The sequence below is a fragment of the Euleptes europaea genome, chromosome 7, assembly GCF_029931775.1.
Source record: "Euleptes europaea isolate rEulEur1 chromosome 7, rEulEur1.hap1, whole genome shotgun sequence".
Lineage (NCBI taxonomy): Eukaryota > Metazoa > Chordata > Lepidosauria > Squamata > Sphaerodactylidae > Euleptes > Euleptes europaea.
Window position 1 is genome coordinate 16,303,932 of NC_079318.1, and position 25,280 is coordinate 16,329,211.

General features: G+C 41.8%; 1 protein-coding gene across 1 annotated transcript in view; it reads right to left on the reverse strand.

Annotated features, from left to right (window-relative positions):
• The window catches only part of SOD2 (superoxide dismutase 2), a 212,381-nt gene that overhangs the window by 175,810 nt on the left and 11,291 nt on the right, over positions 1-25,280 (reverse strand). Inside the window, exons 4-5 of the mRNA XM_056852685.1 lie at positions 25,085-25,264; positions 23,787-23,940 (exon numbers count right to left, since the gene is read on the reverse strand). Coding sequence (XP_056708663.1) covers positions 23,798-23,940; positions 25,085-25,264 — 323 coding nt within the window. The 3' untranslated portion in view covers positions 23,787-23,797. The remainder of the gene's footprint in view (positions 1-23,786; positions 23,941-25,084; positions 25,265-25,280) is intronic.

Sequence of the window (25,280 nt, forward strand, 5' to 3'; positions counted from 1 at the left end):
GTATGAGGATCACTACCTTTCTTTACACTTAACATAACTTGCATTAATTCAAAGTAGTAGTAGTGGTGGTGGTGGTGGTGGTGGTAGTGGTGGTGTAATGGCTTGTTTAATTGAGCTATTAAATAACTTTTTTAAAAAAATCCAATATCTTTATGAATTTTAGCTATAAAACCAATTTTGTAAGTATCCATTATATCTAACTGTTCCCATTGTACCTTACTTTGCCTGTAAACTTCATTTAATGGTCAACTTTGTGTTATAGCCTCTCTCTTACACCTCTTTTTAAAAATTATTTTTATTTAAAACGTTTTTGTGGCACCTTTTTATCCAAATAGGGTCCGCACGGTGGTCTTTGATCAATGCTGTTCTTTGCTTTTAGTCCCTATGGGGCGTTCCACTAATCTAATGAAGTCAGCTTTTAAAGCTTCCCATCCATATATTATCAGTACATGCCTGTACTTATTTGCATTGCAGAAAAAGTTGCAATTATCGCCCACATATACTCAGGTAATACTATTGTGAGTAGGATTGCCAACCATAGCCAGCAACCCCCAAGGGGAAATAAGGGGGCAGAGTAGATATGCTGATGTCACAATGTCCCCTCCAGGGTGATGCTCTAGGATTCACACTAAACTCTGGTTAAACCCTATTTCCCCCCTAGTGGCATGTGATGCACCAGTGGGGAACAGGGGTAATCATCAGGAAGTCTTCTGCTACAGTGGGAGACCTGCTTTCCCCCCTCTCCCAATTATAGGACCTAATAACATCAGCTACACCATCTGGGCTCATTATTATATAGTCTCCTGTCCTCATTAATGTCAGTTAAGTGTGCACTCCAAAAGATCCTTTGGTTTATATAAACCAGAAGTGTGGGAACAGCCTAAAATTCCAGTTACACCAGAACTGCACTGATCAAAAAACCCTTTGAACCTTTGGAGCTCCTTATACCTTCTTGGCCATAAAGTATGACCCAGATTTCGCAAGATAAATTATCAAGGCTGTTGAAATTTCCTTTGCAAATATAACTCCCAGATGATACAATTATCTGCTGTGAATTATTTGGTTTCTTTCGGCGGTGTTACACAGTAGGAAAAATGTGGGTAACACTCTCAGCCAACGCACATGAGGCAAATATATTGAAAAAGGCAAAACTTACTTTATTGAAGGTCGATTTATACCCATCTAGTTATCCCTATCTAATATTCACATTTATGCTACAAGCATCCCCTATTGCTGGATGCACAAGTTTAAGTAAGATTAGGCAGGTTTAGGCTTGACCAGCATGGCCTCTCACAGGGGAGACCCACAGAGATGTCCTGCCTAGGGTTTCCAAGTCCCTCTTTGCCACCGGCAGGAGGTTTTTGGGGTGGAGCCTGAGGAGGGTGGGGTTTGGGGAGAGGAGAGGCTTCAATGCCATAGAGTCCAATTGGCAAAGCGGCCATTTTCTCCTGGTGAACTGATCTGATCTCTATTGGCTGGAGATCAGTTGTGACAGCAGGAGATCTCCAGCTAGTACCTGGAGGTTGGCAACCCTAGTCCTGCCTCTTGCAAGTCCATGCAGAGAGGGAGACACAAAGACACAAGACGAGAAGGAGGGATCATACTGTAAGGAATGCTCAGGTTACTTTTAGACAATGAGAGGCACCCTTTTCAGTAAGGAGATAACACAGAAGCGGATTCTGATGCAAAGAGAAATGTTGCACCTCACAGTGTCCAAGCATGCTGAGTCATCTTTACTCCGGCTTAGGCCTATTACGCACGCTGACTTTATTTCTGATTTTTGTGTGTGTTCAGTCTGCAAGGTACGAGACAGGATGTGCCCCTCCTTTGTTTCCCTGCATTTTCCATCCCCCCTCCCCTTTCTGGGCTTCAAATCCATATTTTCCCATAAATACGATGGCACTAGAATGTACACAGGGCATACACAAGAGGGTGCTTGAAAACTGAAACAGACAAAAAATAGGGAGAAAAGGGAAGGACCAACAGTAGTGGGAAGAATGAAACTGACCCATTGGCACAACTGTTTCAGCGCAGTACCGTTAGTGCGACTAAAACAAAAGAAAAAGGGAAGAAGCATTCAGGGGAGGTGCGAGGGATGGTAAGACGCCCTGATGCTTCCATCCAATTTGACTTTTGGCTGTGTAAATGCCTACTCATCAACTGTGAAGGGCAACCAGCTGTGACGCTGTATCCCAAAACGGAGGGTTGCACTGACTGATCCCCCCCACCGCATCCACCGTGAGCGTTATGCCTCCTAAAATAGGCCTTGTGTGGGGTAGCTTCCTTCTTTTTTTTTTTTTATAATAATTTTATTGGTTTTTATAATACAAATTTTCCATGATAGTAAACAACAATAAAAGCAATATGAAATTGAAAATTCTAACTCTATGTTGTTATGGTTTCTTGAATTCATAACAAAAAAAACAAATTAAAGGAAAATTTACGACTTCCCCATCACCTCTCTCCGCCTCTTAATAAAGTATTCATCCCATCGTAATTGGTCTGATCTTAACTATCATAAATTCATTTAACTTTCATAAAACATCTTCTATTAATATAAATGATTATAACTCTTAATATTAATTGTGTCCTCTAGATCAGATTAATAAGTATTCTTCCATTTTCCCCAGTTTTAATTCATATTCACAATATTTCATCCAATCCTCCCATTCCCCTAAAAATCGAACATTGTCTTTTTCATTTAAAATGGCTGTAAGTTTTGCCATTTCCACCAATTCAAACATTTTCCCAATCCAGTCTTTTTTCTCGGGAATTTCTGCCCCTTTCCATTTTGCTGCATAAAGCAGTCTCGCAGCTGTTGTAGCATAGATCAAAAAAGTTCTTTGTATTAGCAAATCATCAGGTATCATACTTAATAGCATCATTTCTGGTGTTTTGGGTATATTTTTTTGTACTATTAATCTCAATTCATTGTAGATCATATCCCAAAAATCTTTAGCTTTATCACAAGTCCACCACATATGATAGAAGGAACCAATTTCCTTATTACATTTCCAACACTTAGGGGATGTCACTTTATATATCTTTGCAATCTTCTTAGGTGTTAAATGCCATCTATACATCATTTTATAAATGTTTTCTCGAATTGATTGCGCATTTATTCCTTTCAAATCTTTTGACCATAGTCTTTCCCATTTATTTAAAGCAATATCATGTCCCATGTTTTGAGCCCAGTCAATCATAGTTGGTTTAATTGTCTCCTGCTCACAATATATTGTTAAAAGTAGATTATACATTTTCGAGATCAATTTCAAATTGTTATCTAATAACATCTTGTGGAAAGGGGACTTTTCTTTAGAAAATCCATTTTTCATATCTTGTACAAAAACTGATTTAATCTGACAGTATTGCAACCATTGTAGATCCTCTTTAAAAAATTGAAATTCCTTTAATGAACATTTTTTCCCTTCCCATTTAATTAATTCCTGGTAGATTATAAATTTGTCCGGTCTAAGTGGACGTAGTGTTAACATTTCTTGCGGTGAAATCCACATCGGTGTTGCTGGTTCCAAAATATGTTTATATTTCATCCAAATACGCAATAAAGAGGACCTGATTATATGATTCCTAAATGATGCTTGTATCTTGATTTTGTCATACCATAAATAGCCATGCCATCCACTAATATTATTAAAGCCTTCAAGCTCCAGTAAACGTGTATTTGATAAGGTAATCCAGTCTTTTAGCCATGTTAAGGCTACCGCTTCAGCGTAAAGTTGAAAGTTTGGTAATGCTAAACCTCCTCTGACTTTAAGGTCCACCAAATATTTATAAGCAATCCTCGGTTTTTTCCCTTGCCAGATGAAGTTTAAAATGTCCTTCCTCCAAATATCAAAGTATTTAACATGTGATATTATAGGCAAGTTTTGGAATAAGAAGAGCATCCTTGGTAACACATTCATTTGAATTATTGAAATACGTCCCAGTAGTGACAACTTTTTATTTGACCAAATGATCATATCAGTTTTTATTTTACCCCATAGTTTAAAGTAGTTGTTAATTAACAATTCTTTGTTCTTCGCTGAGATCCAGATTCCCAAATATTTAACTTTGTTGGCCTTCTCCCAACCTGTAAACGAGATGAATTCCTGTTGCTCTATTTCTGGTAAATTCTTGAATATTGTCTTTGTTTTTTCTTGATTAACTTTAAATCCCGATATCTCCCCAAAGTCGTCCAGAGTTTCTTGTAGTATCTTCATTGATTGTGTTGGGTTTTCTAGAATTAACAGGAGGTCATCCGCGAATGCTCTCAATTTAAATTCATGTTTTTTAATTTTTAGACCGCGAATGTCCTCCATGCTCCTTAGTTTACAACATAATGTTTCCAACACCAACAAAAATAATAACGGAGACAAAGGACAACCTTGTCTAGTTCCTTTCTTAATTTGACAATTTTCCGACATTGATTCATTCACCAAGATTTTCGCTTGTTGGGATGTGTAAATAGCCGATATACCTTTCAAAAAACGGTCTCCAAAATTTAATTTTTCCAATGTTTTTTCCATAAAATCCCATGAGACCATATCAAAGGCTTTTTCCGCATCCAAAAATACAAAGGCGGCTGATTGTTGAATATTCTGATCATAATATTCTAATGAGTCCAATAAGATTCTTATATTGTCTTTAATTTGCCTTCCTGGAACAAAGCCCGCCTGATCTTCATGTATAAGGTCTTTAATAAATTTTCTTATCCTATTCGATAAGACCGAAGCATAAATCTTATAGTCCACATTTAACAACGAAATAGGTCTATAGTTTGATGTTTTTTCTGGATCTCTTCCTTCCTTGGGTATCAGCGATATATATGCATGCGACCAAGTCTCTGGGGCTACTCCCTTATCCAAAATTGTATTGCAAAGTAATACAAAAAAGTCTGCTAGGTTGTCACTAAATGTTCTATAAAATAGTGCAGTAATTCCATCTGGTCCAGGTGTCTTGTCCGGTTTTTGTTTCATTATTGCTTCTTGTATTTCTTCCCTTGTAATTGGAGCATCTATCCATTCTCGTTGGTCTATTGAAAGAATATTCATCTGTGGGTAGCTTCCTTCTTATGGCTACTGGAGTCATTAATTGAAAGTGGTTTACAACACAGTGCATAGACTTGCTATTGAAAAGGATGGGAGAGAGTGGATGAAAAAAATCCTTCTGCACACCCACACTGTCTAAATCAGTGGTTCTCAATCTTTTTGTTCCATTCCCCCCTTTCACCATTGTTCAGAATATAATTCCCCCCTTCCCAAGATAATCTTTATTGAATTTCGCAGATTAAATTAAAAACAAACTACAATTTTACAGACTGTACATAATCTACAGGACACCACACTTGGCTGAACAGTGGTCTCAATTCCCCCCCTGGGACCCTAAAATTCCCCTTCCATGGGGGGGAATTCCCCCCTTGTTGAGAACCCATGGTCTAAATGGATCAGTGGATCAGAAGTGAAATTCTACAGTTCATATTATGCTGCTGTTCTCATACAAGCCAAACTTATCCTCTGTTAACAAGCAACGGTATTTGCATTTATTCCGTTCCATAGTTTGTTAAATGACACGTGTTTGGCCATCTCCAGGAATTTCAACTGGTTTGGTATTTATAGGTAGACTGTAGCAAGATGTGATGGTATATGCTGAACGTCTTTGGCATCGATTGCTGACTTTCCAGTCTGCCCCGCTAATTAAGTGTTCAGCTCCAAGTTGGCTCATGGAAGCTAACGTATTTTCAGACAGTTACTATGGTTTACTTTACAGAAACAAAATAAGTTACTTACTCAATGCAAAGAAAGAGCATGAAGTAGTGAGCTGCCTTTCCCATAGAGATTCCAAAAGATTCAGAAAAGACTCCTTCCACTAGTACCATACATTCTTAAACACTGGCCCAAATTGGTCTGATGAACTCCAGACAGTGTAGGTCGTATTTGCAGAAGCCTCCATATATGCACCTAAATCCACTTTCCACTGGGACTCCAAGATAGCACTTATAATTTTGTTTCATAAAAATATTTCAACAAGAGTGCACAGCTGAGTGTATAAAAGGAATTGGCAACCATAACTTAATGTCTGCTGAGGTTGTTTTTGTGTTTCTTCTTGGTGGGCTTGTTTAGTTTTACCTGTATTATTTCAAAAGCTTTGGGAACACAAAATGAGGATTCAAGAGAGTTACCTTCATGGGAAAGAACATTGATGTCATTTGAGTTGGAGCCAAAGATTGATGGCTTCTATCCAACCAACCATCATCAGCATGCTGGCTTTTTCATGTTCCTCTCCCTCCCCGTAATCCCTTTCAACCAGGGGTAGATAGGCCAGAAAGGCCACTGGGGAAAATTCCAATGGCTGACAGCCTCAGGGCTACCCCAGCCTAAAGAGAAGGGCTGGAACGATCTGCTGCTGCCATGAGCTGGAGGTGCAGGAAATGAAGTGCCCGGCCCAGCTTGGCCCGCCCGGCATGGCAAAGGATGTGACCAGTGCTGAGGGGAGTGCCAGGTAGGGTTGCCAGGTCCCTCTTCTCCTCCGGCGGGAGGATTTTGTGTTTAAGTAAGTGCGCACGTGCGCCGACACACGAGCGGCACGTCCAGTTTAGAACCAGAAGTGCTGCCTCGCAAAGGGCCTTTACCTCTTAGTTTGAGTGGTAAAGCGGCCCTTTACCATTCAAACTAAGAGGTAAAGGCTCCTCATGAGGTGGAACTTCTGGTTTAGAACAGTGCATGGTGTGTGCGTGCATGTTTGCCCGCCGACCCTCAGGTGGTCGGGCAGAGGGGGCAATTGCTGGGGGTTTGTCCACCACCAGTGGGCACCTGGCAACCCTAGTGCCAGGTCTGGCTTCACTGTGCTGAGGGGAGTAGAAGGTGTGGTGAGACATGTGCCTCCCCAGCTTGGCCAAGCACCTCCTGCATGGGACTATCTGGGGAAGCTCTACCTCCCTCCTTTGGGAGAGCAGATCCAGGGAGAGCTGGAGACAAAGCCCTTTCCCAGGGCTCTTTTCCTTTCCAATCCACCCCTGCTTTCGACCCCTCAAAATATCATTCTTGGGGCTGCAGGATCTGCGTGTACAGCTTTGTGAGGTGGTGGAGGGTTATACTGAGGAAGGGTAAGGGGTGAAATCTCCCCCTGCCACCCCCCTAACTGCCACCCCTTAGTCTCGTGCCTTCCTTTCCAGGAACCAGGGCATCCACCACTCCTCCCATTCATGTTTAACAATTCCAGAAGCCATTCTGGATATGCACAACTTGCTGCACTGAGCTTATTTATTTATTGCATTTGAACACACCTGGGGAGAGTGAGAAAGGCAGGAGTGTCGGGCAGTGTACAAAGGGTGAGAGGGTGACGGAGGAGAAGGAATAGCTGTGGCAACAATGATGCCGTTGGTGGTGACGGCAAGGTTAAAGTGGTAGGGCAGCAGCTACTGCCTCGCCTCCCCCCAAAAAAGATTTGCTACTTGATGTCACTGCTTCATCTCATTAGAGAGCTGGCCATGTGGATACCCTACATGAGCCATCTGAATGATTGTATTTACGCCTGTGAAAAGGGAGCAACGGAGCACCTTCAGAAGACTTCTGACATTCTAATTCAGTACCAGAGGTTCCCAAACTGTGCTCCGTGGAGCACTTGGTGCTCCGCGAAATATCTCCTAGTGCTCCATGAAGAGATTGGAAAGAAAAATGCTATTGTCATTCGGTTTAGTACGCAGGTGGTCGGAGAAAATTAGTGCTCCGTGACAAATTTGTCTTCTGAAAAGTGCTCCATGACTCAAAAGGTTTGGGAACCTCTGCAGTAGACTATCACAAATCATATAATATCCCCCATAACTCATTTCTATAAAGTAGTCAAAGGGTGTGCGTGCTAGCCAACTTCCCCCGTCAAATTTTTTAAGTTGACACCAATGAAACTGTAGTCCAGTCGAATATCTTTAATCCAGTGATATCCTCACATACCACAGGCTATCACATTTGCTATAGACTATAACTTTTACTACATTTACTCTGTTCTTGATGGAGGGTACCAGCTCTGGTATTGTTTATTATTGTTTAAATGCCTTTTAAACAATATTTTAAAAGAGGTTTACAAACTTGTGCAAGAGTAGGGAGATTATTAGTATTAATTATTAAGAATGTCAGTGAGAATGCACAATAGATGCCTGAGACACTCTCAAAAACAGTCTGTGGTAAGCATCGTTGGATTAATATCCTTCCTTCCTCTAAGGCAGGGGTGGGGAATGTCTGGCCTGCGGGCTGTTTAAGGCCCGCAAAATCATTTGGTCTGCCCCTTCATGGGTCCTATTCAAAAACACAGATGTAGGCTAATAATTCACTTATGTCAATTTTTATATATATATATCTTATAAAGTTGCACTATTACTTCATAGTGCCTTCTCAACCAAAAGAACTGAATGTACAGAATTGTATATGCAACAAGGCAAAATATTTCTTTTAAGAAACGATAAAGATCAACAGAAATCAACAATTAAGCTTGTAGTGTCTTTCTTTCATAAATTATGAATATGATGTCCATAATTGTCCTTAATTCCAGTTGGGTAGCAATATTTCTTCAGCTACCCTGAAGGACATATATTTATGACGTCTGGATCCTCTCTCAGAACGTCCCTTGTTTCATCAGCTTTTGTTTGCAATTTCAGAACGCTGTTAATCATGAACAAATTTTCAAGAAAGGATTCTTGTCGGGTCGGCACCACACAAGTCACTGTGTATGAAAATTTGTTCATGATTAACAGCGTTCTGAAATTGCAAACAAAAGCTGATGAAACAAGGGACGTTCTGAGAGAGGATCCAGACGTCATAAATATATGTCCTTCAGGGTAGCTGAAGAAATATTGCTACCCAACTGGAATTAAGGACAATTATGGACATCATATTCATAACTTATGAAAGAAAGAAAGACACTACAAGCTTAATTGTTGATTTCTGTTGATCTTTATTGTTTCTTAAAAGAAATATTTTGCCTTGTTGCATATACAATTCTGTACATTCAGTTCTTTTGGTTGAGAAGGCACTATGAAGTAATAGTGCAACCTTATAAGATATATATAAAAAATATTGACATAAGTGAATTATTAGCCTACATCTGTGTTTTTGAATACTACCAATTTACAGTTGAATTTACAATTTTTGAATACCTTCATGGGTCCTGGCAGATCTCTAGCTCGGAAGGATCTAAGACTGGCGATCCGCCCCCTCCCGCGGACAGGAATAGCCCCTATTCAAGGCGGATGTGAGTTTTTTTTGCCGAGAAAAAGAATATTTTTACCCCCTTGCAGAAGAGTCATTAGCTATGGACTAGGGTGCTAGGACCACCCAAGAAACTGTGTTAACCCTTTCCCACCCGGGCCATGGAGAAACGTATTCCCTCTGTACTACAAGAGGGCTGAGGGTGGAAGTGGCGACAATGGAGGGGTTTAAAGGGGGCAGAGCCAGAATGTGTGGGTGGGGGAGTTCTTTGTCAGTGTGTCCTCATTTCATCCCTGCAGGCAGAGGTAGCAGGAGCCAGCTGTAGAATCCGGCCCCGACCATGTGGAACAGGAGCAACTCTGGCTTGTGGCTGGATGGCTACGCCCTGCTTGGGGCTTGGTGTGGCCCACAAATGATACTATAAATATCCAAATGGCCCTTGGCAGAAAAAAAGGTTCCCCATCCCTGCTGGGGAGCAGACCACATCAGCTGCGAGTGAGCAAACAGATCAGCACACATAGGCTCCCTTCATAGATCTTCCTGAAGGACTGGAGAGGAGATGACTGAGAGGTGACATGATAACCATCTTCAAGTACTTGAAAGGCTTTCATACAGAGAATGGCATGGAGTAGTTTTCTGTTGCACCAGGTCGGACCAGAACCAATGACTTGAAATTAAATCAAAAGAGTTTCCGCATAATATTAGGAAGAACTTTCTCACAGTTAGAGTGGTTCCTCAGTGGAACAGGCTTCCTCGGGAGGTGGTGGGCTTTCCTTCTTTGGCAGTTTTAAGCAGAGGCTAGATGGCCATCTGACAACAATGCTGAACTTAAGGAGAGCATGAGAGGGAGATCAGGAAGGGTTGGGCCAGTGTTTGCCTCTGTCTTTCTTACATGCCCAGGGTAATGCCGATTGCCACTTTGGGGTCAGGAAGCAATTTCCCTCCAGGCCAGATGGTCAGGGATCCTGGAGGATTTTTTTTTAGCCCTCTTCTGGGCATGGAGTAGGTGTCACTGAGGGTGTGGGGGGGTAGGCAGTTGTGAATTTTCTGCATGGTGAAGGGGGTTGGACTAGAAGTCCCTTCCTACTCTGATTCTATCACTATGCTAAATTATTTCTTAATTTGGCCTCTCCCAATGTTTAGCATAGTCAAGGGCATATATTTATCTAGTCTAGAGGCAGAAGGGAATCCTAGTGCATCGAAGCACATCCTCCACTTCAAAGTGAGGAAGAAAAGTAATTAGCAATATGCTTGGGAAAGGACAGATGCAAGTGAATTCACTCAACCGCTCTCCTTTGTATAAACAGTGTTTCTCTACAAAACACACTTGTTCTAAAAAACTTCAGATTTATCATAGATCTTTCAAATAAACTGTCTCTCTCTTCTCTAAGCCTTTTTTACTTTAATTGCTCTAAGGCATGTATACAGACTCTGTAAGAACCTTCCCAAACAATAGCCATTGTATCTCTTCCCTTTAATTTCTTTTACTCTAGAGAAGGAAGAAATAAAGTTAGATTGACATGGATTATATGAATTGACTTGGGTCATTTACTGTTCTTGGATTTGAGATTGTCTCTGGTTTCTTGCAATTTCATTTATCCAGACAAAGCACTGTGTGAGATAAACTGAACACAGGCAACTGATTTCCATTTGGAGGCCAAAACTAATCAAATCCATTCAGCTGACCTTAAAGAGGGAAACACTTCCAAATTTTCAGCTTCTAAAACAGAAAGGTTCAACTCTTCCCAACATGATCAGTTCTGAGGATACAACTACTTTCAATTGCAGCCAGAACCATTGTAAAGGGAAAGGGTGTGACTGTTACTTGCCAGATGTCTATGAGAGCAAACCTAAGCAGGTCTACTCAGAAGTAAATCTCACTGAGTTTAGTAGGAAGTAATCCATGTGGGATTTCATTTGAAGTATATGTTATATTTTGGATTTTTGTTGTAACCTGCTTTCAGTATCTATGATCACAGAGCACTGTAAAAATTTGGAAACATACGTTTTAAAATTGCGTTCTGAGGTCAAGATCCAACGAAGAAAAGCTGGTTTTTATACACTGGTTTCCTCTACCTTTAAGGAGTCTCAAACCAGCTTACAGTTGCCTTCACTTCCTCTCCTCACAACAGACACCTTGTGTGGTAGGTGAGGCTGAGAGAGTTCGGAGAGAACTGTGACTAGCCCAAGGTCACTCAGCAGGCTTTTATGTGTGGGAGCGGGGAAACCAACCTGGTTAACCAGATTAGAGTTTGCCAGTCGTGTGGAGGAGCAGGGAAGCAAACCCGGTTCTCCAGATTAGAGTCCACCACTCTTAACAACTACACCACGCTGGCTCTATTAGTTGGCTCTATAACATAAGGTGGCCACTGACTGAGGCCACATCTGTCATCTACTATGATCTCACTAAATAATGTTTGTTTTCTCAGGTTCAAATCCCCACTCTGTGGTGGAAGCTTGCTGGGTGACCTTGGGCCAGTCACATACTCTCGGCCTCGACCCTGGCAAGTATTTGCATGGGAGATCTCCAAGGAATTGCAGGGGGTATGATGCAGAGGCAGGCAATGACAAACTGAGCTTTAGCTTTTCTAATGCTCTCCCTACAGCTGTGTACTCTACTCAGCTGTGACTTGACGGCAAAATCTCAGGACATAAAACCATAACCTCATGAGTGGCCTGCTTAGGCACTTGGCACTTCAAATCTACACGAGATGCTAAGCAGTCACAAAAATTACACTTAAATCACCTAACATATAAACAATTGTTTTATATGGCAGCTATTCAGTGGAAAGAGATTTGGTGATTACCATAGTATAAGCCCTTGTCAATTTAACTTGCATCTTATGTTCCCCTCGCAAGAAACATTGCAGAACACGAGAATCAAAATAGAATTGGAAAAGGTGGAATGACTTTCCTGAGTTTGTCCAGCTTCTACTACTGTTGAATTTTAGAGAACTGCCTAAGGCTGAGCTTTTTAGGAGGGTATTCGGCCAGTGTTTTGACATAGGCTTTAAACCGCTGGTTCCCAACCGGGGGTCCATGGACCCCCAGGGGTCCGCGAGAACTAAATTAGGGTCCGCGAAACAAAGTTATAAACCCATAATAAATAAATGTTTTCAATTAAAAGTTCTCTATTATAAAAATATATATTCAAATATTATTCTAAGTTTAATGTTTAACTAACAGTTATGATTAAAGTTTATTTTCAAATTCTCAGAATTTTTATTTTGAACCTTGGGGTCCCTGCACCGAACAAAAAAGTCCTAGTGGTCCCTGGTCAAAAAAAGGTTGGGAACCACTGCTTTAAACTATTATTACACTATTTTTTAGCATGCTTGTACTTGGACGTTGTTTCAAAGTATTTGATGTTTTACCTACAATATTGTTAGCCACCTTGAGTCCTATTTTTTATTTGTTTAAAAGGCTATGTAATATATGGTTGCCAGCTCCAGCTTGAGAAGTTCTTGGAGATTTGGGGGCAGTATCTGGAGGGAGCAGAGAGCTCAGCAGTGATGTAATGCCGTAGAATCCACCTTCTGAAGCTGCCATTTCCTCCAGGGGAACTGATCTCTGTGGGCTGGGCATCAGTTATAATAACAGGAGAACCCCAGGCCCAACTTTGAGGTTGGTGACTTCTTAAAAATACCATAGATAAATAAATGTTATAATTTATTTATAATTTATTTATAATTTATTTATAAACAACTGGTAGGTTGTGCAGTCCACACCCATTACACTTTATATTCTGCTTCCAGGAAGCTTAGTGCAAATAAATAAATAAATAAATAAATAAATAAATATTAGCAACTTGTATTATAGGTAACTACTTCAATGGTCATTCAAATGTTTTACATTTCCTACAATCCACTATGGTTCTGGGTCACCTCCACTGCCTTTCTGTCTGTATATGTACAAGTTTTTCTTAACAAATGTTCTGATTCACAGATGCTTGCAGGTGTTTTGATCTTTTCAGGGAACAGTGTGCTGGGGGTATTGCAGCAGGAAGAGAAAGGTGATCAAGCTGCACCCCACAAGTGGAATTCCTTCTGCCCACCCAAATGCGGTGCTGGATCTGAGCATTTATTTATCACGTGTCATCAATCCGCATGAAATTTTACAACGTACCGGGGACAATTCCCTGCCCTGAGGAACTGACAACCTGAATTTTGCTACATAGGAGACACCAAAAGGGAGGTGGTGGGTATTAACATATAAAGAGGGTGCATGATTGGCTGCAAAGGAGTTTAGAATAGATTTTGTTAAAAAGCTATCACAATAAAAAAGGCTCTCTGTTGTTGCATAAGGAAGAAGTCTGTACTTTAAAAACTGTACCATACATTAAGAAACATTCCACCCAAGTTGCATGTGACGAAGATCATGAAGGTACACATCTCCTGAGAGCCAGCGTGGTGCAGCGATTAAGAGCAGTGGACACTAATCTGGAGAACCAGGTTCAATTCCCAACTCCTCCACATGAAGCCTGCTGGGTGACCTTGGGCCAGTCACAGTTCTCTCAGAACTCTCTCAGTCCATACAGAGACAGGTCATGGCAAACCACCTCCGAATGTTCTCTTGCCTTGAAAACCCTACATGGGCGCCATAAGTCAGCTGTGATTTGACGGCACACACACACACAGAGATCTATATTTGCTCTATTTCTGGCTGAAGCCAGGTGTGGTGTTTTGACTACCCTTGCTCCCTGCCGCAGGAGTAAAGACTCTTGACATGAGTTAGGCCAGTTTCTGGCTACCTGTCAAGTCCTGGTTCTCGTGCCTGTAGGCATCTGTGTACAGTTTCGCCCGTCCTGTTTTCCACAGCTGTGCTGATGTTTAGTCTCCCTTCCTAGGAACCGCTTATCGCGGGGCTGTTTGGCCATCTATACTTTCACAGCCTGTATTGCTTTTAAACATGTAACCTGCCTATGTTTCGTCATTACCAGCCTCACCTGCCTCTAGGCAGTCAGTCCTTTAATCTGTCTTTTTGCTCCTAATAAAGTATTTCTGCTTCAGGAATACCGGCCTGGATGAGTTTATGGGATGCTAGAGACAGACGCCTGATCCTGACACCTTCTCCATTAAACCCCAATCCCTGCATATAAAAGTGAGCAAATCCATGAAAATGCTAGAGGAACTGTTAAATCTGACATTCATATGGTTCTTTAAACTTGCTTTGGATTCTGGAGGAAAACCATTTTTTTGAAGGTTTTACATGCCTAAAGGATAAAGCTCAACAACAGCAACAACAAAAACACTGAATCCAAACAGGCTTTGGAAAACTTGCAGAGGAGGATAGTGGGGGAGGACAGTGTTTTTTATGTGAAACCTTAAAAAACCCATTTGCCTTCAGAAGCCAAAGTGAATTAAAGAGTCCATATAATAGGGACCATGGTAGCTTTCCATACCCTGAAAGTTTTTACCTTAAGGACATATTCTATATTTTAAAAAAAAACAAAAAAAAAAAACAGGCTGGTTTTTAAAGGATATACAACAGTAGCATGAAGTCAATATTTGAGAACTGGGTATCAGGCTGCCGCTTTTTAATATAGGGAGTATTGTTTAACAAGTAAAATCTGACTAGGGTACACATTTGCTGATCTACATTTGGTTACATCTCTCACAATCCCTGATCAAGAATGCATGCTTGTGTATCCGGTCTTGGGATAGTTACATGATCAACCCACCTCCCCTCAAAAACACCTCTTTCCTACAGATGATTGCATCTGCCCCAGCATCTCCACTGGCCCCTGATCCTCTGCTGGCCTTTTTTCACACTCCTTGCACCTTTACCATTCTTGATTCTGCTCCCACCCCCTTTGGATACTGTTCGTCCCACACAGGTAATGGAAACCTTTGTCACTACTTTTAACAGCACTCAGTATAATGCTGGCATAAAACAGAATATTTGCTAGGTATCCTATCTGCCAAATTATTTGAAGTGTTTATGCAGCAAACTCACTCCTATTTTGAGGCTCTGCACTTGAAGGCTAAAGTAGGTAATTATCTCCATCTACTGGAGAGGGTCTATACTTCGCTCATGCACAAGTTTTGCCCGGCATAGAAATCCCTTATGGCAGAGCCTCTTGTTTGATCAGCATCTGTGATTTCTAAGGTAAGATCTGAGACAGTGTGTATGTTACTGAGCACAAGCAAACAAAAAAGTTTACTGTGGGGGAAAAACTGATTCAAAGGACGTACATTTATCAGCCATTTTTAAATGTTTAAGTGCCTAAAATAACTCTATTTTGAATTTGCTATGCAAAGCTGCGACCACTTTCAGAGTTTAAAACATTCTAAAACTGATCAATAAAAAATTTGAACCGTTTTAACGGAAGTGCAATTAAAGATTATTACATTGGTCAGGGAGGAAAGGGTTCTCTTTCTGATGAGCTACAGGGACTATAAAAGGATATGGAGGATATCATAACTGTGTTATTAAAATGTATTGTTGTTCAATAGAAATATAGAAACAGACAATATAGTATACTTTAGAATGTATCGGGCTATAAGGGATATCCACAACCAGGGTAGACATGCATACCTTTGTCGAAATAATTCAACAGTAGAGAAGATCATTGTAACCCCCATTCCCCTCACCCTTTTTTTATGTTTATCCTTTTGTTTCCTTTTTTTGGGGGGGGGGGAACTAATTTTTTTTAAAGAACAAAGTTAGGGTTATGTTTTTCATTGTTCTTTTCTTCCCAGCCCTTTACAAAATCGAGCCAGCAACAAATGGGGCCCAACACAGAAGCCTTCAAGATGCTGCTTGGGGACAAGTTCATCCTTTTGCAGAAGACCTGGGTCCCAGTGCTGCCTTAAGCGCCACTGGGTCAGCCCTGGTGGGGCTCAGCTTTCTTAGGGCAGGGGTAGACAAAAGAGGGGGGAGACTCCTAAATGTCCCCTACCAAAATAAGCATGTACTTTCCCAATGCACTGAAGATCAATGAGTGTGTGAGTGTAAAGTGCCGTCAAGTCACAGCCGACTTACGGCGACCCCTTTTTTGGGGGTTTCATAGCAAGAGACTAACAGAGGTGGTTTGCCAGTGCCTTCCTCTGTATAGCAACCCTGGACTTCCTTGGTGGTCTCCCATCCAAACACTAACCAGGGCTGACCCTGCTTAGCTTCTGAGATCTGACGAGATCAGGCTAGCCTGGGCCATCCAGGTCAGGGCACTGAAGATCAACAGCTGCACATAAGTTAGCCTACAGAATAAAATGGCTACAACATCTGTCCTTCAACCTTCTCTGTGTGTAAATAACCAATTGCTGAATCCCAGATCGTTTATACGCAGCCAGGTTCCCCCCCCCCCGCCGCCCCAAATAGCCTGTTCTTTATTATCAAGCAGTTAAAGCAAAAAGTGCGTAGAAAAATCATACACTGTTGTCTTGCCAAAAAAACAAAAAGAAAGGAGGTACTGCTGGCAATGTTCAAAACTATTGGAGAAGAAAGCAGTAGAAGAATATCCTTAGGCTACCCAGTGTTGCTCATTATTAAAGCGGTTTGAGAAGCCAAGTGAGATTTCTAAGCCTGGGACAGAAGCGTCACCTGCTGGACAAACTAGAAACACACTTAATGGCAATCAACATTTTGTTAAGTGGGGGATGCGGAGAGGTGGGAATGCAGGAGATGGGGCAGAACATGCCTCTGTCCCCTCTTTTACGGGGGCAAAAAAACCCAGCAAGGGGCACTTCAGCCTACAACAGTTCTTCCGCCCGTGTTTCCTGTGTTAAGAGATGATTGTTGCAGTAGCCGAGGTCCAGAACTGGCTCCTCGGCTGTTAACGCAGGGCACCTTTTCCAGGGACATGTTTTCCACAGCTGCATTCCAGCAGCCAATCTGGGAAACAAACTGTTAGTACATGATGCCTTTCTACTTCTCAACTTGTACTGTTCCCTAAGCACGGAGCTCAAGGCAGCACTATTTTACAACCTTGCTGTACTAGAACTGCAGTTTAAAAGCCCAGATTATAGTTCTGCTGTAAAATCAGCAACTCTTAACAAATCTGCATTTGGGGACTTTTAAAGAATGAGGTAATACGGATGAACTTTCAAAGACCAAAGTAATCTAGCCTTGGTCTCAAACGCCATTTCTTTTCCCAAAAATGTACTGGCCATATTATGCTTGCCTTAACACTTTTCCTTTGGCCTTTAGATAAACCAGCTGATCCACAAAGGCACACGATAGTACAACAGATGTGTTCTGCCATGCGGTTCTCTATATGAAGGCATGGGGAAGAAGCCTATGCATATACAGTGTAACCTCATTTATAAGAATGCTGAGAACATCCATAATATTCACATTAACTGTACCTTGGATTAATAAAAATTGGCAGGGGTGGACTGGGTCACAGTAGGCTCGCCTGTAGCCTCTTCTTTCAAGACAAGAAACCCCTGCTGGGGCGGGGGGAACGGACTGTTAATCTCAGACCCAACCATGGGCTCACCCATAGCCTCCTCCCATGGCAGCTGGGTCTGAGCCTTCCCTTTTCTGGGATCTGCTAGTTCCTGGCTGCACAAGGCTGCCATTTTGGAAGATCTAGACCACTTCTGATGAAATCAGATTTTTTTAAAAATGGCTAGCTATCTTTCAAGTTCAGGGATTCAGACATCATCAGAACATTTACATTCCATCTACAACTCAACGTCTAATTTTCCTATACATAACCATTTATCATTTCCTATACATAACCATTGTACGTGTGACAACCAAATGAAGAATGCATCTGTGTCTTCTTCACACTGAATTCACCTGCCTGGGCAAATCCAGATACTTCATACGACACTCATCGACTAGTTAGGCCCTAAGCCCGTGTTGGAAAACCTATGGCACGCGTGCCAGACTTGGCACGCCGAGCCCTCTCTGTGGGCACGCGCAGCCGTCGCGTCTGCCTTCCCTGGACTCCCGCCACCCAGCTGGGCGGCGTGGGCTTTGAACAGCAGTTCAAAGCGCCCCCCCTTCCCTGGACTCCCCGGGCTTTGAACTGCTTGAGCAGTTGAAAGTGCCCCCCCTTCCCTGGACTCCCCGCCGCCCAGCTGGGAGTAACCCGCCGCCCCCCCTTCCCTGGACTCCCCGCCGCCCAGCTGGGAGGAAACCTCAGTATTCAGGTTAAATTGCCCTGTTGGCACTTTGCGATAAATAAGTGGGTTTTGGGTTGCAGTTTGGGCACTCGGTCTCTAAAAGGTTTGCCATCACTGCCCTAAGCAGTCTGCAACACATCAAAAAAACAAAGTAAGAATAGAACCACCCGGCGTACTAATATACACACAAGAACGTAAGAAGCTGCCTTATACTGGAGCCAGACTATGGGGGCCCTTAAAGTCACTATTTCCTACTCAGACTGGTGGTGGTCTTCATGGCCTTAGGCACAGATCTTTCTCATCACCTACTGCCTGCTGAAGCTCCTGCGTTTCTTTTAACTGGAGATGCCGGGGGGTTGAACTTGGGACCTTCTGCATGCTAACCAGATGCTCCATCGCTGAGCCACTGCCCCTCCCACAAACACTCAACATAAGGGTTTGGGTTCTCCTCCGAAAGAGCCAGGAGTACAGAGGTGACAGGTTTCTGTCAGGAGGAAACGCAGCAAAGCAGGAGTCACCTCTGAGCAGATGGTAAGGAACTTCCTACATAACCTACCTTGGATGTAGAACCCGCAATAGGATTACTTTACTTCAACTGGGGGTGGGGGGGGGGGAAGGAAGCATATTGCATGACGGAAGACATTCCACAGATATGTCAGGTAGTTTAGGGTTTTAAAGGTCAAAAGTAGTGCTTAAAGGTCAAAAGTAGTGAGACAAACTGAATTCCTAGTTAACAGAACTCTTGTAGAATTGGGGTAACATGTTCCCAGCAGGCACCTCCAGACCACTGCTAAGTGGCCACATTTCCGCACTGTTTTCAAGGTTAGGGCCGCCAACTCCAGCTTAGGAAATTCCTGAAGACTCAAAGGAAGTGCTTAGGGGGAGCAGCATTTGAAGGCTAGGACCTCAGTGGGGATGCCACGGAGTCCAACCTCTGAAGCTGCCACTTCTTCCAGTACAACTCATTTCTGTAGTCGAGAGGCAGTAGTAATCCTGGAGAACTACAGGCCTCCACCCTGAGCTTGGAAAGCATGCTTCAAGGTCATCCTCATATACAGTAAACCCTGTGCAAGCACCGGGTCATTCCTGACCTATGGGGTGACGTCACATCCTGACATTGACTAGGCAGACTTTGTTTACGGGGTGGTTTGCCAGCAAGGGTTTAGCCAACTTGGAAGGGAAGCTGCGGTCTTAGTCAATACTGGCAAAACTTACTCCTGGCCACAGCCGCTACCAGAAAACCTGGAAGAAAAGCTGGAGACAGGAATACACGCCCCCCCAGCTGAAAGATCCTTCCTTAGGGAGAGAGAGTCCATTTAAGAGATTAATCTGCAACTGCCTGGATGTCTTAGTTTAACATAATTAACAATTTAATAATCTAGACCACTGGTTCCCAACCGGGGGTCCATGGACCCCCCAGGGGTCCACGAGAACTAAATTAAGGTCCATGAAACAAAGTTATAAACCCATAATGAATTAATATTTTCAATTAAAAGTTTTCTATTATAAAAATATATATTCAAATATTATTCTAAGTTTAATGTTTAACTAACAGTTATGATTAAAGTTTATTTTCAAATTCTCGGAATTTTTATTTTGAACCTTGGGGTCCCTGCACCGAACAAAAAAGTCCTAGTGGTCCCTGGTCAAAAAAAGGTTGGGAACCACTGATCTAGACTCACCCTTCATCAAATCTATTACTGACTCAAAGACACAGGGACCTCAGTTTGAAGTAATGGAAATTTTTACATAGGACTGACTTCTCATCTGACTTTGTAAACCTACCAAATGGTCTCCTTTATCCATGACCTTCAGTTAAGAGCCATTCATGCTAATAATTTATTGGGCCATTTACACACATGCTCTTGTGCACATTGTTTGCTGAGGAGGAAGCAAAGATTACGAATTTGGGTCAACTCCTCGTCTTTCTAGAGCCTTCCGTTTAGCTAGACTGAATGCTAACCCCTCTATGGTTATGCAGGGCAGGATTTTGAATATACCATACCCAGACAGGACCTGTCCTTGCTCTTCTGGCTCTACTGAGTCATTAGCTCATGCCCTCTTGGAATGCTGCTTTCATGAGGAACTTCGATCACATTATATCTCTCCCCTTTAAACATATAAATCTAATACCTCTGTCTCTGACATAATGCCTTTTTTATTAAGTGACAGGGAATCCCAAGGCTACATTGTCAGTGGCAAGATTTATTTCAATCCTTATATCCCTCAAACATTAGATTTACGCTGCTCAAGATCAATGGATCAAGGAGCTTCTAAGGGATAAAGGAAAGAAATTTGGGAATGGAATTCTAAATTGTGAAGGTAGGCCTTCACAGACTGTACAAGGATACTCTGAACCTACAATAATCCAAACTAGTACAATGTACCACAAACAGAAAACAATAAATTTTACAAAAATAAATATCTGAAACTCTGACATTTAATTTTCTATTGTTTTCTGTTAGCCTAGCACAAGTAAAAGGAGATCCAAAGATAAGACTAGTTTGGATGGGTACGTGCTTGAAACACGAGGTAGGCCTCAGGAACACTCCTCTGAACCATACAAAGATATCCCAGTTTTGGCTGTTGCTTCACATAATCAACTTTGCTCAATGCTATCCCTCATGCAGGAGTGTTAGGATACATCTCCAGGTCGAGTACTTCCCACAATCACAGCAGCCTATGTTGCAGCATAGCCTTGGTTTTCAAGTGTTTCGCTGGGTATTAGATGGCTTTGAGGTTGACCAAGTCAAGGAGTTTACCTTGGCATTCTTTTTCCCCATAACCAAAATTGGAATGCCCATCAAAAAGCAGTGTCCAACAAAATTAAACCTGGGGTTGGTGCTATTGTCAACTTTTTTCACACCAAAGGTGGCAAATATATTCCAGGGGCTATTCAGGTTTTTAATCTGAAAATTACCCCAATTATCCTCTTTGGTGTTGCTATCTGGATAAGTCATCAATGAATCCTTAGATCGTCCACTGCTTCAGTTCTTACGAAAACTCCTAAATGCCCCTCAATGTGTTGCTGGCGTTACTCTTCGTTCCGAGTTTGGCCAAATGTCACTTGAAGCTAGGGCGTGGTTGGCCGCCTTTAAACTACACCTTAAACTGTGCTTTAGCACTGAGGGGTTCCTAGCTTCTCTGAAGCATGACCCTTTTAAATCCTCATGGCAAAAAATCTTAGATGAGAAACTGTCGTTGTTGGGCTTCTCTCAGGATATGTTATTAGATCTTGGGAAAACTGAAGCTTTTACCAAAATTAAAAAGCGCATTAAAGAGCTCGATTATAACAGCACTACTTTTCGTGCTCGTCGCGTCTGTTCATCCCAGTTCTTCAGAATACCCCCTCCACGTGGTCTGCCTGCCTATACATATTATCTGACAACTCCTCGTCTCTGTAGAGCTTTTTGCTTGGCTAGATTGAATGCTAACCCTTCTATGGTAATGCAGGGCAGAATTCTGAATATACCATACTCAGACAGGATCTGCCCTTGCTCTTCTGGCTCTATTGACTCATTAGCTCATGCCCTTTTGGAATGCCGCTTTTACGAGGAACTTCGATTGTACTATATTTCCCCCCTTTTAACATACAAATCCAATGCCTCTGTGACTGACATAATGCCTTTTTTACTAAGCAATAGGGACCCCAAGGCTACATTGTCAGTGGCAAGATTTGTTTCAGTCCTTATATCCCTCCAACACTAGATATTTGCTGCTCAAGATCAATTGATCAAGGAGCTTCTAAGGGATAAAAGGTAAAAGGAAAGGTTTTCAAGTGTCACTTGTACCTGTGGTGAGAATTTTTATATTAAACATTAGTTTGGCTTAAGAAGAACCATCTTTATACCTTACTATTATAACCTGTAGCTTAGAAGCCACATGAAGACCTGACTATGGCTTTTAAGGGGGCAGACCCCTAGCTGACCCCAAGCTTCAACTAGGCCCCTGACCTTAAAGGATACAGGAGATTGCATTACTAGGAGTTAGTCAACCAAAACACATTAGGTGCCCCAAATCATGTTTAGGGATAACAAGGTCATTTAGACAGGCAGCAAGTTGTCTGCTTAAGCATGGGGGGAATTGTTTTGTACCCGGGCTGACGGACAGGCAAAAAGTTATCAGAGACCCTGAATCTGGGAAACTTATTTTGGAACAAGATATTTTCCAAACAAGATTAGCCATGATTTGTGAAAACCCATCTCCTGAAGAATTTGAAAGGTGTCCGGTTGGGATCCCCTTGTCACGGTTTAGCCTATAAAAGGCTAGTCCAGTTGCCCAGTCCTTTGTCTTTCTCAAGGAGAGACCAGGCTCCATAAATTGTGGTTGCCTTCTTTGTCTCTTCTTTGGAACGACCCAGAGTACTCTGCTAGCTGTTTGTTTGTCAACTTGTATGTGGGTTTGTTAAACTCTGTCATATATATTTAGTCAAATATTTGCTTCTTTCTTTGCCTTATATTCTTTTGTAAGTCCAAATAAAACTGAATGGTTTACTGATATATGTTTGGTGTGCTGTTTGAGAGTATCTTGTGTGTGCAAGGTTTATCTTTCCTATCTAATTCTCTGGGCTCTGCTTTTGGTAAGTAAGCAGGCAGAGAAATCCAATCACAAAGAACCGGGAGGGGGAAGCAGAAATTCCCCCCACAGTACCCAGAACACCTGAAAGTCCATTATACTAATTGCATACTTTACCCTACAGTTAAAAAAAATGCATAGCATTGCAGACAGCCAAAACAAGCTCAGCAGAAATTCCATACGTTTGCCATTAGACTAATACTGGGTTTTATTTCTCAATCATTATAATAGTATCATAAAGAAGTCGCAATGAATGGATACGTCTCATTTACAACAACGTAAGGACTAAAACAGACATGAAATACTCTTTATTCCAAACCAAATATTCTATACATTTTGTGCAATGGATCTCTTCAGCTTTGTTACCCAACCTCTACAGGTAGAGGATATTTTTCCTCTCTGGAAAGACAGCAATTTCGTGAAATGTAGCCCCTTATCTTTAAGCAGCTCTACCTTATAGTGCAAATATAGTTGTGATGAACAATTGTTTGCCAAAAGCATGTCATTGGGAAGATCACAACTTACTACCTTTTGTTTAAACTCTGCTAGCCATGCTCTTCCAGTCAGACGTCAGCTTTTCATGAAACCGAGTTTACATAGGTACTATAGGCACTGCCACTGTAGTTTGCTTCTAAAGTTGGTACACCTGGTTTTCTTCTTTGTACTGCAAGGAAAAGACTTGAATGCCTAATCATAACTGACACACAATTGAGGAAAACGTTAGCCATAATCCCTTACTGATATTTAAGAACTGCATTCTTTCATAGCCCTGCATGAAGAATCTCTACCTTTAAACAGAAAATCACCAACTTTAAGGCAAACATTTAGCTTGACTGTGAACAATTTTTGTGTTTGATGTGCTAGAATATTTTCAGCAATGGCGCAATTAGCAAGTCAGCTGTTAGAAATCCTGCAAAAAATTCTCTGAGCAACACCACAGTTCTTGCCCTACTATTTGCAAACAGCATATCTTGAAGCTACGTTGTCCCAGTTGATCACATTCCAGATAGCTTTGAGATAGTCTGGTCTAACGTTTTTATACTGCAGATAATAGGCATGCTCCCACACATCAATCCCTAGCAGCGGAACAAGGCCTAGAAAAGAAGAAAATACATACATCTAAATTAGTTAACAATATTTTAGTGCCTGAAAGACCATTCATTTTTCCATTTCAGTTCCATTTCTACGCAGTTATTACTAAGAAACGCAGGAGCTTCAGCTAGATCAAAGTCTTACACAGCATTTGTTTTAAAATAAACTATTCAAACACAGCAGAATTTTTTATTTTTAAAAAAGAGTCCAGAGTCACTTTTTTTAGACTTCTGTTTTCCTCATGTGGAGGATTGTTCTTAGTCCATGGTTGTGTGGAAGGGCAGAAGAGGGCAGGAGATGCACAATCAACTTCCTAGGAATCTAAGATGTCTTTGTTTTTGTCTTTTATAGCTGGCACATGCATCTAAAGTGGGGGAGAAGTGACTCCAAACCATCAGAAGCCAGGGGGGTGAAAACGTTTTTAACAGTAATGGGGCTTTTGGGCCCTGTACGGCTCCTTCCTATGACTAGCAAAAGGGGAGGAGGGGGAGGAATCCCTGCAGAACTGTGTCTAACAGCCCTGCTTGATCAGCCAAGAAGTCCAATTAGTCCAGCATCCTGGTTCCCACAGTGGCCAGCCAGAACCTTCTGGAAAGCCCAGAAGGACACACAGCCAACAGTTCTCCTTGCTGTTTGCCAACCATATTTTGAGTAGGGATGTTTTATACAGTTATGATGGCTAATGGCCATTGATGAGCCTAACCTCCAGGAATTTGTTTAAGTCACTAAGTTTGTCTGAAGTAAGATAAATCATCTACACAACTAAACCATTCTTTTACACAACCTTTCCCTCTTCACTAAGGGAGAAGATGCCACGTTCATCAGAATTTCACACAGAACTCAAAGAAAAATATATTAAACAATCAAAAGGAACCAATGATAAACCCACTCAGTTGTTGAGAACAAGTGTAAATGAGTGCATTCCATTTCTTTCAGATTATCACTGCAAATTGTATAGAATTTTTACTTTGGTTTGAAGCTATTTAAAATGAAAGTGACCAATGACATAAAATCAGTGCCTAGCAACCCTCAAAGCAACAGAAGTAATAACTATCTAGCAAATTGCTTCTGCAAGAACTCTCTACCTATTACAGAGCAAAAACAGAACCTTCCAATTTCAGTCAAGATCCAGGCAGAGAAACCTACCAGTGGTTCCTTGGAGAGGGTCTTGATTGGAACAGGCAGCTATCTGCAGTCGACCTTGTTCTTTATTAAAACCAAGCCATCCCCATCCTGAGCCTTGGACACCAACCGATACAGCTGTCAATTTCTCCTTAAAGGTTGCAAAGGAGCCAAAATCTCGCTTAATGGCATCCATTATCTCCCCTTCAAAAGAGATCAC